The sequence below is a fragment of the Epinephelus fuscoguttatus genome, linkage group LG11, assembly GCF_011397635.1.
Source record: "Epinephelus fuscoguttatus linkage group LG11, E.fuscoguttatus.final_Chr_v1".
In the NCBI taxonomy this organism is placed as follows: domain Eukaryota; kingdom Metazoa; phylum Chordata; class Actinopteri; order Perciformes; family Serranidae; genus Epinephelus; species Epinephelus fuscoguttatus.
The window spans coordinates 35,584,180-35,603,257 of record NC_064762.1 but is presented as its reverse complement, the minus strand read 5'-3'; the positions used below and the strand labels follow the sequence as shown (position 1 = coordinate 35,603,257).

The window sequence follows — 19,078 nt, the reverse complement described above, 5'->3', positions numbered from 1 at the left end:
AAAAGGCATGAAAATATAAACGAAAATTCTTGTTTTTTTTTCTTTGGGAAGAGATCATGCTATGAGCAGAAAATTGCTCTTAGAGGCGTTGATTATAAAGAAATAATGGCCTTCGCACTGCATGTCAGATGGTTCACTCCTCTACGTTGGCAATTAATTCCTGATAATGGATACCTTGTTGGGCATTATCCCTCATGTACAAGTAATCCTGTAGCCAGCAAAATTCTCAGGCCTCAGACAATTCTGAATACTTTGTTTTTCCAAGATTTTTCTGACTTCACACATTACACGCTGATGTCAACTCATGATGGATTTCGTTATGTGGCCGCCTGCTCCAGGCATACACTGCTACATGGAGCTACATGCTAATATCAGGGAAACATAATCTTGGTTGTCTTGTTTTAAAATTCTCTCCTTTTTCAGATCATATTCTTGCTGGAACATGTCTGGTTGTAGAGAAGTTGGTTTACTAGCTTTTACTGGTCATTTTTCAGGATAGAAAGTTCTGCTATATTCTATTATAGTCATTCCCCGGCTACAAGTACACTGCTACATGTAGCTGCATGCTAATAACATGTAATCTTGGTTACTAACGTTGTTCACTTATTCCCGATTCCGAAACATGTAGGGATGTGAAACTTTTATTGGTGATTTTTCATGGTAGAAAGTGCCACTATACTCCAGTCATTCACTGGCTGCAACTGAATGACAGCGCTGCACAGATGTCGAAAGATATGAAGATAGATCCAAAAATGCTGACTCGTCAGAGCAAACTGGACTTTTTTGTCTTAAATTGACAAACACTAAAACATGTAAACATGTTCTAATAACGCCCCAAAATATAAATATGAAACTTAAAATGAGCATAAGAGACCCCCTTTAACCTTCCCTGAGTCGAATCAATAAATCAGGTTCCTGCACAGGTATTCTGTTGAAATCTGACAGAGCACCTAGGCCATGATGTCCCCTCTGGTCTAGCCACTGATCATTGATGCTTTCTTTCAAAGGAGCTTATGAAAAAGTGAACCTATTGGAGGTTTACTAGCCTTAAATTGTAAGTTAGTTTTGTATCTGCTTCAGCACTTATTACAAGTATTAATCTCCATGATCTTCACAAAGTTAAGAAATATAAATTTGTTAACATTCAAAAAAAGAGAGAAGCAAAAGAAAATTACACAAAATCTAAGCAGCTCACATATATTATCCATAGCCTGACAACTTTGACCATTTGCTTTGGATTGCATTAGTCTATACAGTGTTATGTGTCTGAATATATTACTATAAGGAAATTAATTCAGTATTTAGAGGCATCTCAATACCAGAATGTTCCTCCCTTGTTGAATCAGTTTTTCACTGACACCCCTTAAACACATGTTCAAATGTTAACTATGACATTTAATGTCATGTTCTTTTACTTAAAGAGCATACGTTTGATGTTGGTGATGCATGGTTTCCACATGTTAAGTGGCAGCTGAGATTTATTTGAAAATCATTTTCAGTCTGGCCATGCAAATGAACACCAAATGGATAGCTTCTTTATGCTGCAATATGTCCATAAGGCAAAAAGGAAGACTATCAATGTAAGAGATGCCAAGTTGCAGTTGGACTGTACATTGAATAATGCCAAAGCACATAATCTCACTTCTGTATGTTTGCACAGACTGTGTAAAAAGAAAAAAAACAAAAAGAAGCAGGCACCAGTATGCCACAAAGTAGAAGTTCCCCGTCGGAACATGGTTCCTGGAGTTGTTGGAGACATAATTGAAGGTCATGAATACCACAGCTGACTGATTCCTGGAGCCACTCTGCACAAACGCTTCAGAGGTTCAGTGACCATAATAAAAGTGCGGCCAAGGAGAAAACTCACAGTGTGCTCTTAAGATGTGAAAACACATGCTCAGTGGCTTCACGTTTCTGCACTGTGGCACAAGCACTGATATGTTAAAAATGTCCTGCAAATTGCATTAATACCACACTGTTTAAACCCCCCCTCAAGAAATGAGCTGAGGGAAAATCCCCTTCCACCTGTTGAATGGCTGGAGGCAACACAGCAGCCATGTAGCAAAATGAGAGGGATTATGCTGCTCACATGAAAGAGGAGGGGGTGCACCTGTAAGAGTTCAGCCAAAAAAGTTACATTTAAGGGAATACTTCGAAAATGATCACTTGTATATCCATTACTCAGCCCAAGTTTCATTCAATTTAAAAAGGAAACTGTGTTTTTGTGGCATGCCTCCACAGTGAACGAAAAATCCAGAAAACAGAGAAAATACTTTATGAATTGAAGTAAAACAGGCCACGTTTATTTAATAGCAAAACTATATCAAAACATCTGTATACAAACTATCACACAACTCTTGCAGTATAATCCGAGTCTTATTTATTCAGTCACATGCTCAGTACTTCCCAAACACATGCATGTTTGCTATAACCTTACTATTTAAAACACTTAATTACAGTATAAACAGTCTCACGCACGGACCAGTAGTGTGCCTGGGCAAGCACGTTTATTTGAAATTGGCTTGTGAATTCCATTGAAATCCTGCCTCCCAGCTTGTTTACTGGCCAGGCTGCAACAGGCGTGCGTGAGTGACAGCAGAACTCCTGCTGAACAGGCTGGGAGGCGAGAATTCAGTGAAATGCACAAGCACTCGCTTACCCAGGTGTGCTCTCTTCTATGTGTGAGACTGTTTATGTGGAAGTGTTTTAAGTATTCAGGTCTTTGTGAAAATCTATGTGTTTGGGAAGTTCTGAGTAAACAACTGGATAAATGAGACTTGGATTATACCGCAGGAGTTGTATGAGAGTTTGTAAATTGATTTTTTTGCTATTGTTAAACCCGGCCCCCATTTACTCCAATTCATCAAGAATTTCTCCATTTCCTCCATTAAACCATGGAGGCATGTGAGAAAAACAATGTTTCCTTCACAAATTCAACATAACATGAGGTAAGTAATTAATATACAAGTGATCATTTTGGAGGTGAAGTGTTCCTTTAATTTTGGAAGTTGAGGTTCACTTCAAGTGAACACGCTCATCTGTCCATCTGCTGCTGTTATGTTTGGTCTAACATTAGAACAAAGAATATGTTTTATGACATGTCAGTTGTCAGAGAAAGGAAAGTCTGTTCATACAGTGAGTCACAGAACACATCACTCTATCCTGACCACTGGGAACAAGAGCTGTGAGACACTCCAACTGCATGTGTGTAGTTGTGACCCTTTGTATTTTGTTTCTCTAGAACTAGTTTCAGACAGGAGAATACAGTGGCTGAGAATCTTATGGATCCTACAATTAAAAAATTACTAATGTAGAGTTGATAACGCCTTACAGAAATCTTATCTATGGAAATGTCAATTGCAAATTTTAAGTGAGAGTTTCATTTTCGGGGGAGTAAAAATGTTGGCTCAAGGCAGAGGAATTGTTGGAATAGAATGAATTAGTCACACTGCATAACTGGATAGATATATTGATTTACGATGACTCTGATTATCAGTTCATAAAATACGATATGGCATAGAGCACCGGTTATTAAATTAATTAAATAAATTACAGGATAATGGTGAAGGCAAAGAACAGACTGAGTACTGTCAGTCACTGAGCAATATCTGTCTGCTAACACCAGCCACTATGAGCTATTGGTCATACCAGACCAAGTGACACTAAGGAAGGAAAAACCCCTGAGTATGCTGAACTGAACAAGGTGTATTTCGTTGCCTATGAATTCAACTTTTCTGTCTGAATTTAAGTCTTTAGGCATTTCTCAATCTGCATTCCTGTCTGTACTGGTGTCTCCTGGTCTTGTGAAATGTCATCAGACAATTACAGCCAAACCACTGTTCCAATTCAAAGCAAAGCACATCCAGCAAAATACAGTCCAAATGATTGGAAGTGTTGTTGCCCCGCCTGTTTTGTCCAGGATCCTTTAGAAGCAGGCTTGTGTGGCCTTGAGGTAGCCAAGTATCAAGTATCCCAGAATGCATTTTGCATCAATCAGCGGCAATTGCAGAGAATCTGAGCCAGGCTCGTAGCTGTTTTCATTTTCGTCCAGTAACTGTGTCACAAACTGAGTTTGACATTTTTCAGGAGAGAAAGTAACTCTAGACTTGAAATATGCAGTTGATTCATTCAAATAATTCCTGTTTGAAAATTTGGTATGGGATGTGAGGATCAGGGAGAGCAGTCTTATCCCAGCAAGCCCCTTGGCAAAATATCGGTGCTCCTGATGTCTCTGTAGTGTTCTGAATATACGACCTCACTGGATGACAAACTTTCTTAAGTATCAGAGTTGAAATCTAACATCTTTTGCAGCCACGATAGTTTGTCCGAAGGTAAAGTTAAGGTACAGATTTTTATTGGACAGCTAATTCACAATTGCTCTGCCTCTGTGGACTTATGGCTCCTATGTGTACAGATCTCACCACACTGCAGTAAATAATTAACATTAATTGTATTGTAATATGAATTGTAATTTTACATTTGAGTAAGGTATCTTCAGCATCTCCAAGCTTTTTATGACTGGATGATTTGGGTTTGTACATGATGTTTGTACATATATTTATCTTTGTACTAAAAAAAATCTAATTTAAGTCTAAACTTAAAGAAAGGCGGTTAATGTTCAAATCACCATCCATAGTGAGGTGAGCTAGTGAGCACTGATCGTGTGAGATTATGTGAATGAATGAACTGTAGAAGGTTACCATGGAGCCCAACACTGGATACAATCACCTTCTCCAAGCGTCATTTTCAGACCTTCATTCCTTTAGTCCTTGCAATAAAAGCTGTGGAGAGCTAGGAAGTTGTGAATGGCTGTAATCCACTTCTCAGCCACTTTGCACTTTGCAGGCTGAACTAATGTGCATTGTACTTAATCAAATTGTTAGGGAAATAAGGAAACACTGTTGATGGCTGCTGCCTGCAAGACGTTCAGCCATGGCTGACTCTGAAAAGCCTGAGGATTGTCCCAACAAGAGCTGAATGGATGGATTCAGCTGACTTGTTGATTGTACGTCTCAAGGTATTAAGTATGGTGAGGAGGTTTTTGTTGCTGCTGGTTCTTACAAATTCTTGTTTTTTGTATGTATCTGTAATTAAAATCTGGGATATGAAGTGTTTACTGCGTCGAGCATTAGAGGTGTTGCAGGGAATACAATAAATCTAGTCATGTAATATTTTTTCCTGTTAATTTTGCATTAGGTTCCAACAGGATCTCTATTTTTTACATACCTGACTGAAGGAGATTTGTTCTTCGATAATGAACTGAAAGCTTAGAGTAGTGGTAACCATAATATGATCAATAATAACTTTTATTTGGGAATGTGCACTACTACAGCACAATATCATAGGAGATAATAAGGAACTTAAAGGGTAAGTTCAGTATTTTCCAACCTGCAGCCTATTTTCCCATCTTTATGTCCAAGTGACTGATGGGAACATTTAAAAAAAAACAAAAAAAACAAAAAAAAACAGGATCACATTGTTATTTTAAGTGTCTGACAATATTATGGAGAGGATCCCTACAGAGATAGACATTTTTGTTAAAGAGTAAGATCCTTTTAGTTTAACCAGAAACAGCACTAAAATCACCATCACCAAACCCACCAGACTCCATTTATAATTTTACCATGTATAGAACCAACATATCACATCTAACTGGGTGAATTAAGTTTTTTTTTATTTTTTATTTTTTTAACAAAACCAGAGTTGGTGATTGTTCAAACAGTGACAAGAGGAACCAAGAAAGTTGAACCAGGTGAGTTTTATTTGCTTTCGGTTTACTTTGAATGACCTGTGTTTTACGATAATGAAATGATTGCTTATTTTAATGGAGTCTGGTGGGTTAGGCGATTGCCTTTTTTTGGGGGGCTGTTTCTGGTTAAACAAAAAGGATTTTACTCTAAAATGAAAAGGTCTATCTCTGTAGGGATCCTTTCAATAAGTTAAAATAATAATGTGACCTTGTAAGTAGCAAAAATAAAGCACTTTTAGAGATGTACATGGATGGTGCAGTTTTGTAGCAGGCCTTTTGTTCAAAACTGGACCAGTTTTTTTTTTTTTTTTTTTAAAAATGATGTTCCCATTAGTCACTTAAACACAACAACATAGAAAAATAGGGTCCAGGCTGAAAAATATCCAACTTCTGGGTCCGGTTTCAGTACCCGAGCTTGAAGCCCTGTCTTGAGTATATATAATATGTAGCTTTGAGATTTTCTAAGATATTTCTTTTATTAATTAAACTGTGTTTATTGAGTATTGCCATACTATTCCCATACAATTCTAGGGCCATTTAATATTCCATCATAGCCATACTGTAAACCAGTGGGTCAAAGGTGTACAAAGGTCAAAGTTGAAAAGAAAACTGTTCTTTTCTCTATTCTCTCTTCTCTCTCCCTTCTTTTAAATTACTGGATAATTTCAGCTCATTTGATCTTACCCTGGTTAAACCTAGTGCATTCCTTCCAAAAATAAATCCAGACAACACAACACTGGTTTACACAATATTGACAGTTAGAGCAGATTGGAGTCGATCCCTTTCTGGTCACCTGGACCCTGAGCTTCAGTCTCAGCTCAGGCCCCTCCAGTGGCCCTACTCAGCTCACATCTGAACATTTCATTTCCTTTCATGTTCAGCAAACAGCTGCTAAACATATTTCCTGGACCACAGACTTATCGGACCACAATGCATCTTTACCAGATCTCTGCCCACAAAGGAAAATGAGAACACTCTGGAGACAGGGCTGACCAGAAAGCCTCTGAGGGGGGAGGATTTAGCATTAATACCCAGTTGATGCACACATGGGGTTGGAAACAGATATCAGGTACCATCTGTTAACTATGAGCAGATTTCTATTTGTCGCTCTAAAAAGAAAAGCAGCCAACGATCAGAGAAGGGTGGTTCAAATTACTCATGCAGAAATCTCACTGCGTCAAATTAAAGAGATGATATAATAAAAAAGACAGAAAATCTACCAACTAGGCTGAGCCGCCATCCTCTCCATGTAGTCCTTGGCCAGGTCGAGGGCCCCAGCCCTGTGAGGGTACAGCACGCAGAACATGGACAGCACACCTAGGTTGTTTCCATACACCTCGTTCCAGCGGGCGCTGAACTCTGCGGGGCTCCAGGGGGGCAGGTACATCTCAGGATGCTCCAGCATGGTCTCCCCAGCCTCGCGGATCCTCCTTGCCATGTCCATATGAGTCCCTGCCGCTGCATATTGCAACTCCTCCACGTCCCCCCGGTTGAAGTACAGCATGGGATGACCATTGTAGTTGCCTCCCATGAAGGGGATTCCTCCGCTGGGATCCACTTCCGCTGCCACCGCTGGGGCGAGCAGGGGCCACAGCAGACTTATGAAGAAGACTGTGGGGGCCCCGCGGGTGTGGGTTCTCATCGTCTCATCAGAGATGGGACTGTGGCATTGCCGAAGGAGCTGAGGGGGAAACAGAGGGGGGAAGAGAAGGATTTGAGAAAGCCAGCCCATATTCTGCACAGCCTTTTCTTACAAAAAGCCCTGCATTCCTTGAATAATTAGATACAGCTGTAGTCCTGATGATGCAGGCTTTCCATAGTAATGTAGACCATTATTGAGAGGCACAGCTAAGGACTAATCACATTACACTCCGGCAACGTAGGAGTCACTGTCGTTAAAACTGAGACAGTTTCCATTTTCTCTAAATTCTAATTTTTTTATAGTTCCCAAGAATACAATGGTACCCTCCTGCCATAAAGTCTTCACTCACTATATCTACATAACAGCCAAATCTGGGTTGTATTACACCCTGCACACTGTGTTACCCAATATTCACTTCCCAAGATTTATTTCTGAGTTGGTATTGTAAGACAAGTCTAGCCATGCACACCCAGATGGCCAGACGAGCGGACCTGGAGGTCATAAATGGCCCATTACTGCAGTACTCTGGTCTACTGAAACAACCTCTAAACCCAAACTGCAGTGCTTTACAGAAAGACAAGAGTTGGCCCAGCGTCTCTGCTCCGAACATGAGAGTAAATTCCATGACCTTAGTGGAGCTCTTGGCAAAGGCCTGCTGGAAAACCCTTTGCTAGTGATTTCAACATCGTCTAGACTTGGGTCCGTTTGAATGCAGCTAGCTGTCCAGGGTGTGCATGTTTTTTTTTGTGTTGTGTTTGATAAACAGGGAAAGTTGGTACATGCTGTCTCTTCTGAGGTTAATTTTGACATTTGATCTTGTGAGGCATCACAATCCTCTGTGGTGAATATGAGGGAGGTGAACTTGTAGCCAAGACGAAACTATCAAGACCATTCTGGACTCATTTATCAAACTAAAACTGAAACTGTGGCAGGAGCCAGGGATCTATTTTTATTGAGGATGCCTGTAAGACTGAATTAGACTGATCCCAAACTTACTTGCTTTGGGCTATTTCACTTAAATAAACTGGTGCTATTTTAGTAGGGAATTATAAATCTGTTCTGTTCTCTGTACTTGATAACAGTGATTTTTGAGAGACCACATGGCACTTTCAGACAGCCTTATCTACTCTAGCATCACTGTCACGTATTCCATGGGTACTCACAGTCAGAGCTGGGGCTAGAGTTTTAGAAATACTGAGGCTCTGAGCCCATATTTTCATACTTAGTATCAGACATTGAAATTGAATGCTTCTCAGCAGGCCACCAACATCTTTCAACATTGAAAGATGATATTAGGTTGAATTTAAGCTGTGAGATCAAGCGACCAAAACTCAATGTGAGGACGTCTAATGCCAACATCACTCAATGTAGAATACTGACAACAGATGATGTTGATATTTTGTTGGTTTTAGGTTAAGTTGTTGTTAAAGAACCAAAATCCTGTCTTTTCCAAATGTTGTAGCATACTGACCAAGTTGTAAGGTATGGAGAACAAAACCCAGTGTCTACAACATGTCATAATGTGTCATAATAATGTCCTCACATCATGACATCCTAGCGTCACTGGATATTTCAAATATCGTCTACGCGCTTTTCAAAAAATTTAATGCCTGTCCAATGAAAGAGTCAAATGTCTTTCTAATGTAATTTTGATGTCCAGTGTTAACAGGGTTTTAAAGACCAAATTTCAGACTGATTTCTGGACAAATCACCTTTTTTCTTATTCAAGCAGGTAAGCATAAAGTTACGCAGTAGGTTATATATGTGGTCCCATCTGAAGTAGGTTTTATGTAGGAGTATGAGTATTAGAGTGGGTTAGGTTAATCTACATTTTACTAACAGATAAGACCGTACAAAGTAAAAAGACAGTATTAGGTTCAGTGGTAGGTTAAAAGATTTGTAACATCAGAAACTTTCACGCAGAAGAGTTTGCCTCATTTTGACAAAAAGAAATTAAAAGATGGATAAATGCAATGAGATAAATGTTTGTGACAAGTTAGACCTCAGACATCCAAATTTAAGACAGTTCAATGACTTTTAAGGTCCAATATTAATAAAATCAGTTATAAGACATCTTAGGACTTTTAAAGGGACTGCAGATCCTCTGTGTGTAGTGCTGAAACAAAAACCTTTTAATGTGCAGGTTATAGTTTCTGAAATGTGAAGATTTACTGCTATTTCTTCTGTTTCATATCATTGTAAATAAATATCTTTGGATTTCAGACTGATGCTGCAACAAAATGAGAGACCTGAAGATGTGCCCTTGGTCTTTGGGAAGTTGTGATGGTTTTTCCATACTTTCTTACATTTTGTAGACGGAATAAAGCGGATAAAGAAAGTATTTGTAGTTGCAGCTCTAAAATTCAACATCAATTGTTTTTTTATCCAACACAGTCTCCACAAATGTCAGGAATAAAATTCTTGTGGAGATGTGCTTTAGCAAGTCCTTTATTGGGCTCAAGTATAACACCTCATTATTTTTAAATACCATTGTCATGTTGCTGTAGCTGAGCACTGACACATGTCAAGTATCAAAAGGATACACTTTAGTTTGATTACTTCTAGGCAAACAAAAAAGAGATTAATAATGAATTAGGGTTGGGTATTACTATCAGTCCATATTTTGATGCTATATCATTTATACTGTTATTAAAATGTAGAGTAATGAAAATATCAAAATTAGGACTGATATTAAAACCAAGCCCTTGTTAATTATTAACCTATTTTTTAAAGCCTCATGGTAATTAAACTGACATATATCTTGTAACAACCTACAATAAGCTGGGAAAATAAATGATGTGAAATGTTTTAAAATTGTAAAATATAAACTCCTCCACTGTTGTAGGGGGTGACATCTGTTTTCTCTAATAAGGTTAAGTTTTCAGTTTGTTCAACTCATTTCATTTTTATTGCACTAAAATGTATCTGGTGGACTAAAAAGCAATCCATTTTATTATTCTGGTAGGCTACCAACATTTTAATTTGTATTTTCATTATTAATAATTTCTGTTATAAAAAATTGATACTTGGTGTGTATTGTAATGATATTGCCTCTCAAAAATATTGTGATACTAAGGTGTAGCAACCACCCCTAGTTGTTAGCACCCCCCTAAATCCCAGAAAAAATACAGGGCATGACCTCAGGGTCCTGAATGTTAGCTACTGCCCTGCTTCAAGTGTCTCAGATACATTAGTCACGTTATGGCACTTTGGGCCATTTTGGCAGCATTAACAAATATCTAAATTTGCTGTGATTTTTGCCTATAGTATATTCTTCTTTAACTAATTAGGGAATCATTGGATACATAGCAAAAAGTCAAACGAATGCCATTGTGTTGTCACTGTAAAAAACACAGGCCTAATGAGCCAACAGCAATGACAACTTGAATCAACATTTATAAGTTACCTCGCCTCAGGCATTACTAGCTATTTCCATATTCAAAGTCATTTATTGTAGAAGTGAAATGCTATTTAAATACAGTGAATAATTACGACATATTAACCTCTGTCACCCAATACTGTATCACAATTGTAAGAAGGTAAAACAGCAGAGATTTCATTGTGAACCACCGGAAAGCGCCATAAAACGCATTCCTCCCTCCACAGACACTGATGCCTCTCCATGGATATAAGATCCTACTGTCACCTTTTCAAACTTTATGCTAACTTTTCGTTCAACTTTCAGTTTTATTTCAAAACTCTGCTATCACACGAGTGTGGGGATAATATTCTAGTGTTAGAAATCCCGCTCCATCAAACAGTGAAGTGAATTTTTCCAGTTGTATCAGTTATCGATGGTATCGATAATCCAAATCTCCGCACAAAAGTAGCCTTGTTCATGTCGGCCACGGAGAGACTGGAGCAGAGAGGGAAAAAGCCGTTAACGTTACCTGTCAGAAGCGGTGCTCACGAAGCCGTATTCCCGTCGACAACACAGTCATTTCTTCCCTTCACGGCAGCGGTGGTTTAAAAAGATTATCAATACGGTTGAAAAGTTAGTTTAAAGGACGAAAGAAAGTTAAAGAGGGGAGGGAGAGAGTGTGTGAGAGCTGAGGGAGCGTCATGCTAGCGAATGAGGAGGGGCAGCAGGGGAGAGAGGCTTAAAGGAGACCTAATGAACTAAGTGGCTGTCCTCCTCCCTCGCTGCTTATGGTACGTTCACAGGTAGTCAATGGAAAACTCCGACACTAATGCTGACCGCAAATACATCATGACTCTTGAGTCTGCTCTGTACTCTGTCCTCGTCTCCTGACATTAGACTTTAGGACTGCGTCATAAACCCCCTGGCTTTAATACTGGTCATTTAGCTGTGTAGCCTGTGTATCGGCTCTATGCTAACTCTTCTATCTCCTTATTTTTCATATCTGAAATATGAAGTGGCTGATACAGCTGCTGTCTCCTCAAAAATAAATTCAAATGACACTTTCACTTGACATGCTTACCTCTGTTCGAAGATGTTTCCAAAACCCTTAAACTGTGATAAATTAGCTTTTAAAAGGGAAATAAGACATTCTTCCTCTTACAAATGAAAGGCTATAATTATAAGCAATAAAGCACCCTCTCTCAATTCAGTGGGGTTTTGATGCTACAGCCTTTTAGCATTTACCATAATCCCATAATTATACATGTGAACATGGTGACCACAGTGCAAAAAAACACAACATATCTGTCACTGAAGCAGTTTTAAAGTTTTTTTTTCTCATATGGTAAACAGAAAATTAACATTTTTACTTAAATTAACTCTACGCTTTTTTAACTATATTCCTTTAACCAAATATGGCGGAGTCACGTGTCCTTGACCACCTTACACATCTTTTAACCATGGGTGTATTATGAAACGATGGGCCCCTGGGAAAAGATATGCAAAGGGCCCCAGTTTGGTAGTTTGGCAGACCGAGGTGCACTGAGATGGGTGTGGCGGCGCAGCAGGGGGAGGTGTCGACAGATCCAGCTTGGCGCAGTGACAGTTTCGTGCCAAAAGGCTTCGCCAAAGGTGCGTTAAAAGCTCGCCAGCTGAAACCAGGTCTACTGTCAGCGCAGGCGGAGCGCAGCCGGTGTAAGCCGAAGTTTGGCTGACCGGCGGACAGTGCACACACGTCACCAAAACCTCACAGGCAGGTTTCCAGAATGTCAGGCACATTAACGATGCAATAAATACCCAAAAAAACACTATTCAATGCAACTATCTGCAATCAGCACATAAATGTATCTCTATATCGACTGTCCCGTCACATCTGATGTCAGATCAAAGGGGATTGGCACCGTTTGGCACGTTTGGCACGCGTAATAGAAACCCAACCTGATTTGATTAACACAGCTGCAAACTAATGAGTTCACATCCCTCTCAGCCAACCACAAACAGCCACAGCATCAGATAGGGAGTATATATTCAGCATCTGTCATCTTAGAAAAGTCAAAAGAAAAGAAACAAGAGTGAGACTGTGAGAGAGAAAGAGAGAGCACGCACACACGAGAGAAACGCAACATTGATTTACAATTGTGGTGACCTCCTCCCAGGCTACCTTTGCATCATCAGCCCGAGGAGGTCTGCTCACAGTTCCGTATATTCGGACACTGCGAGCTTGGACCTCCCGGACCAAAACATCAGTTTCCTCCTGGGAGAAGTTTGGCCGTCTGATGCTGCTGCTCTCTTCTGCCATGGTGAATTGAGTAAACTCTCATTACGCCTTCACACAGAGCATTTAAGGGCAAGGAGATATGTAATCCCTCCCGTGTGTTCTGGGTCTGCCTTGGGGCCTCCTACCAGTGGGATGTGCCCGAAACACCTCCAGCGGGAGGCACCCAGGAGGCATCCTGATCAGATGCCGAAACACCTCAACTGACCCCTTTCGATACGAAGGAGCAGCAGCTCTACACCGAGCTCCCTCTGGATGTCTGAGCTCCTTACCTTATCTCTAAGGCTGAACCCAGCTATCCCATGGAGGAAACTTGGCAGCTTGTATCCATGACCTCATTCTTTAGGTCACTACCCAGAGCTCATGACCAAAGATGAGGGTTTAGGCGTAGATGGACAAGTAAACTGAAAGCTTCGCTTTCCGGCTCAGCTCCCTCTTCACCACAACAGTCCGTCCGATGCCGTTTTGTGTCTGCTTGAGATAACTTTGTGTCCTCCATCCATCCATTTTCTAACCGCTTCATCCTCTTGAGGGTCACAGGGGGGCTGGAGCCTATCCCAGCTGACATCGGGCGAGAGGCAGGGTACACCCTGGACAGGTCGCCAGACTATTGCAGGGCTGACACATAGAGACAGACAACCATTCACACCTATGGACAGTTTAGAGTCACCAATTAACCTATCCTCATGTCTTTGGAAGCTGGAGTATCTGGAGAAAACCCACACAGGGAGAACATGCAAACTCCACACAGAGGGCCTCCCACACCCGAGATTGAACCAGGAACCCTCTTGCTGTGAAGCGACAGTGCTAACCCCCACACCACCGTGCCGGCCACTTTGTGTCCTATTGGTCTTTTTATGTCACTACTTGTAATCATTTTTTTGTTTTCTTATTGTTGACTTGCCCGATTTATAGTTATTTTGTGTCTCTTTGCAGTTCCTTTGCATCTCTTTGTGGTCTTTTGTGTGTCTTCGTGTTTATTTTGAGTCTCTTCCTGGTCTGTATGTGTTAATTTGAGTGACGTTTTACTGGTGAAAGCCAGGGGAGCCCCTGACACTTTGGGCCCCACACTAAACCCGAAAACTGAGGACATATCACTTACTAACACCTCATTCTGTAGTGTGAGTGGTCCATTGGATGTAAACTCCACTCCCAGCTTATTAGGTCCACCTCACTCAAGCTAACTCAGTCTAATACAACACTCATGCAATAAATCCTCCTTTCATGACGACTCTGGTGCTCATTTTCTGTTAAAACTGTTATGAAGAGATGTTGATTCAACTTTATGGTCATTCTGTAGTTTATATTGGGCTGTAATATTTGTCTGTGCTTAATAAAATGGTAATGCAGTGTACTTCGGGGGAAAAAATTCCTTGAAAGAGACACCAAACTTGGCAGCTCTGGTACCAGTCAGTGTGCCCCCCCTTGTAGCACTTCATTAAGAGGGTTATCAATGGAGCCACAACCATAAAACATAAAATAATAATTAATTAGCATGCTCAATTTGTGTGCCGAAGCCTCAAAAACAAACGAAGGTCATAAATGGAAATTCACTCTAATTTAATGATTAATCACTGCACCGATGATTTAGTCTGACATCCTCAGTGTGCAGTGTGCAATGCCATGAATAGGCTTGTTTTATCATTTAGATTAGTAGTCAAGATTTGGTTACATTGCTGCGCCTTAAGTAGCTACTGTAATGTTTAGTATAGCTATGTTTTGCATGTTTAAAAGTCTACTTGGCTGCAGACGACACGGAATATTGTTTAAACCAGTGTTTATTTTAGAATCATTGGATTCAGACAGTAATAAGGGTCAACAAACCAGCTGGAGTGAGTATGCAGGCGACTTTAACATCAGTCCATGTGTAAAATCTGTTGTTCAGGTTGCTGTTCAGCAAATTACAACAATAAAAAAAAGCCATTAATGCTGTTGTCTGACAGGTTGAAAAGTCATGGGGAAATGATTATTTATATTCAGAGGGTGAATAGACTGTATCACAACAGCTGGTAGCTACAGCTGAACCCTGACTGGAGGACAAATGTGAGGCAGGGCTTTGACTCTGCAGTGCCGTTCAATGTCCTGTTTTGCAGAGCTGCTTTGGAGACATGAGGGTGGGGGTGGGGTGAAATAAAATGCATAACTGTGGAGAAAAAACATTGTTGCTTCTCTTCCCATTTACACACATTAGTCGTTGTCATGATTAATGAATGGGAGTAAACCAGCCCGTGTCTCAGATTTGGTTTCATTTGTTTCTCATTAAACCTGTGCAACTCAACTGTATACTCAGTGTGTGTATGTACAGTACAGGGGCTTTGTTTACTGAAGTTTGCAAAAAAGACTCAAAAGAGGAAACCTTATTTAAAAAAATTGTAGAACATTTTATTTCATTGACAGTACTTCAACACTTGAACACAGAATTTAACTTTCCCTGTGTTTTCAATAACTTAAGACCACAAATGAATCCAACATAAGGCAAATGTGCATGTCAAATTTTCCAGGTTGGATGAGAAAATAAAAATACAATCACCACAGCTGTATGCATAACACACTTGCACACACAGCAAAAGTAATAATTCACTTTGGATGACCAATCTCACATACATGCTGACAGCTCAATGCTGCTTATTGTCAAAATATTCTCTCTACATTTGTGAGATAATAGTCATCTGAGAGGACGTTCAGGAAATCCTTGTTTGATGAGTCACTCAGAGCCAGATGAGAAGATTGAAACCAGTTTCATCTCTGTGTGGTTAGCTTAGAAACTGATCCGGGATGTTTAGCTCAGCTTAGCCCAAAGGCTAAAAGAAACTAACTGGCAAACAAGCTAGCAGCTAGCCAAGAAGCTTTCATGGCTCCATTTAAAGTACGTCTAAACACTCCAAACTAGTATTATTTATATTTGTGTCTTGTTTCTGTCAAACAATGAGGGTGTAGCCTACCATAAAATGCTTTGTCACTTTGTTCTATTGCCTGCCCCTTAGCAAACTAGGCTATTGTTGTTTGTCTTTGCTAATGCAAAATTTCATGAACTAGCTATGTGCTGAACAGATAACAGCGGCCCATCTGAGATGTAACATGGAAGAACTCAGGGACAAAGTCAAAGCTGTTTGCTGACTTTATTCAAATTATTCGAACTAATCATTTGTGCGTCATCGTTTGTTCGAACTTAACTTTTTGAAAAAGTTACAGCTTAGCCTGTGGCATTTCAAATGTCCTCTCCCTGCCTGGTTGCCAGGTTTACACCAATCTCGACATCCATCTGTTATCGGTCTGGCGGTGATATACCTTCTAGGGGCAATGGCCAATATTTTGGGCATTCCAGTGTAGCGAGCGGATAGGTGGGTCAAGACTTCCTCTTCCATGTGCAGGTCATTGTTTACAGTTTAATTAGTAACTTGAGACAGGTCCAGACAACATCTGCGCTAACTAGCTAGCTAATGAAAAGCTAAGTCGTCAGACATAGGCGATGGGTCTTGAGATTGCATTTTGGCCACTGTGTTCTGCCTCTTTTGCTCTCCACATGAACTGTTTACCTAGAGGGAACCAAAGCCTGCTCAAATGTGATCCCTCAATACTACTTGGACTACAACCAAAACGCTTTGGATACAAAGATCTTGTCCCATTGCCTACAGATTATTTTTCATGATAACAGCCCAGACATGACCCACAAACACTCAGATGTGATCAGAAGGATATTTAGACGGAGCCAAAATTGGTTGACCTGAACTGACCCAAACAGATGATAGTGAATACTGAGTCTTTGTGGGTCCAGTTAGGTGCCACAACCAAGACTCGGAAATGGGATGAGACTGCAGCCAAATAGAGTGCTGCAGGGATGACTTATTCTGAAGCCCAACCCGGAAATTAGCATCGCCATGGTTCCCTTGACAAAAAGACGATGGGATTTTTGCATTGGATTTTGGATTATTGCAAAAAATATGCTCTGTGGCAAACAAACATTTATGATACTAACAAATTTTGTTCAGTAAGATAATCCTCGCAAACGAACACAACCTTTATGATTTTTGTGTAAATGCAATCACCGGAAGTAAAAAGCTAAAGTTAGGCTCTAAATGAACTACACAACAGTCTCCTGACTTAAACTTCGCTACCAAAACAAGACTGTAGAGTCGTGTTCAGTGTGATGACGTTCTGTAGTCTTATTTTTCTCTAATTAGTGACCACCTTTTTTAGGACACATAAAAGCTTAAAAATTCATAGGTGGGGTATCTACTGACGTATTTTATGTCGTAGAACAAAGCATGAAAGCCTCTTAAGCTTGTGATAACCACAGAACTAATTTCATCTGAGCAAAAAACAATTAAAAAACCCACTGACTTTGAGGTGAGGGAACCTGAAGTAAAAAGACACTCACCCATTTTCGGGCTTTGTGACGCATTTTTGAAGCACTCTATGAGACACCGAATATAATTCAGACCTGATCGGTTCTCAGTCACTATACAACTAATGGATCTGTGATGACCTCTAGTTTGCACACAGTCCAAACTTTGCTGTCAAATAAACCCAACTGACTCTTGTTTTTATGTCAAGGTTGCTGGCTATCAAGATGAAACATTTAAGTTTTGGAGTTGCTGCAAGTTGTATTTTTACCCATTGGACGGAATAGTGGTCCAGTCTCAGTGCTAAGCTGGCTACTTCCCGGATTCACAGAGACAAATCCGAAATCAATCTTCACTGACGTGAGAGAAACAAGCAAACTTCCACAGATTTCTCCCAAACTTAGTGTTCCTTAAATATTATGGCACAACTTGTCTATGCACACCGACAAAATAACCATTCAAAAGTCGGTAAAGCATATCTCAATGTGGTACTGCATATGAATGAAGCACAAGTAGTCCACGTTTTTACACAATCACTCAAAGAGCACATGTCACTGTTGCACCAAAATAATACAGAGAACATCTAGCATAGTCTTCATCATCCATTATTATTATTAGGTGTTTCTCAAAGTGTTTTTTGAGACAGCCAACACAAAGGACCGCATTGTGCCATTTCGTTAGCAACAATGACCTGAAGATTAACACCTTCTACGAAACTGACACAGGGTAAACAGTAGACCTTAAATCTAATGTTAAGGTTACTAAAAATGCATACAGTAAAACTATATTTAAAAAATAGAGTAGACTTCACAATAACAGTGTTGTACAGAAATACTGACACAATGACTCCAAAGGATTTTTAGGGACAAACACACTGTGACCATCTGGGTTCTGCTTACAGTAGATAACGTTCTTGAGGTAATCACTTCAGGAATAAAGACACAGTAAAATGTTCACTTGATTTTGGAAAAGTTCGAAGAATTCTGATTTTTAAACAATCTACCATAGAAAATAATACAGGGCCTCACACATGAAACAATAAAAACACTACATTTCCTATTATTACTGTATGCAGACACACACACGCACACTTATTTTGTCGTATTTCCACGTGTACGGTACACTAAACCACAAAACGACGTTCAAATGTAGGCGTTATTACAGAGAGATACTGTGGCTTACATTCACATGGTTTCTCTGAATGGGTGAGGAGTGTATGCTTCCTGTGCTCCACAGATGGCGGCGGGGTCAGGTGGGAAACTACAGGCAAAAATGGAGGCACATTCCTCTCCTGAGGCAGAGGGGTAAGGGAGGACTTTTTCTTTTTTTAACCTTTTCCTTTTTTTTTTTTTTTAAGACAGACTCTCGCACCATTTCAGCAAAGAATCCGGGGGCCTGGGGTAGTAGCCTGTGGTGCAGGGCTTATCCGGAGAAAACCTGGGGAACTTGTAATCCAGAGGGAGATCTACAAAGAGTAAAATCAAACAGGGAAGTCAACTGCAGGTTATTCAGTACATGTGCAAACCGCCTGTATGTTAAAGGCATCACTGCTACTGAAAAGCAACAGCAAATGTTCAAGACCAAGGATTCATAACTCAGTGGAAAAGCACACTTTGTTCTAAACAGCAGGTAGTAATCACTCGGTCCAGGGAATGTTGGACTCATTCGTGTTTGATCTTTTTCCTCCGAAGAGACAACTCTGGTAGAA

At 40.1% G+C, this 19,078-nt stretch overlaps 2 protein-coding genes across 3 annotated transcripts in view; both read right to left on the bottom strand.

Moving 5' to 3' along the window:
* dse (dermatan sulfate epimerase) overlaps positions 1-11,519 on the bottom strand; it is a 31,660-nt gene extending 20,141 nt beyond the window's left edge. The window contains exons 1-2 of one of the 2 annotated variants that reach the window (XM_049591072.1): positions 11,282-11,519; positions 6,970-7,430 (exon numbers count right to left, since the gene is read on the bottom strand). In XM_049591072.1, the coding sequence (XP_049447029.1) occupies positions 6,970-7,391 (422 nt within the window). In that variant the 5' untranslated portion in view covers positions 7,392-7,430; positions 11,282-11,519. Of the gene's footprint in view, positions 1-6,969; positions 7,431-11,281 lie in introns of those variants that run through there. The other variant, XM_049591073.1, reaches the window with a different exon arrangement.
* A 7,186-nt stretch (positions 11,520-18,705) lies between these two features.
* The window catches only part of nt5dc1 (5'-nucleotidase domain containing 1), a 95,494-nt gene continuing 95,121 nt past the window's right edge, over positions 18,706-19,078 (bottom strand). Inside the window, exon 12 of the mRNA XM_049591076.1 lies at positions 18,706-18,835. Coding sequence (XP_049447033.1) covers positions 18,723-18,835 — 113 coding nt within the window. The 3' untranslated portion in view covers positions 18,706-18,722. The remainder of the gene's footprint in view (positions 18,836-19,078) is intronic.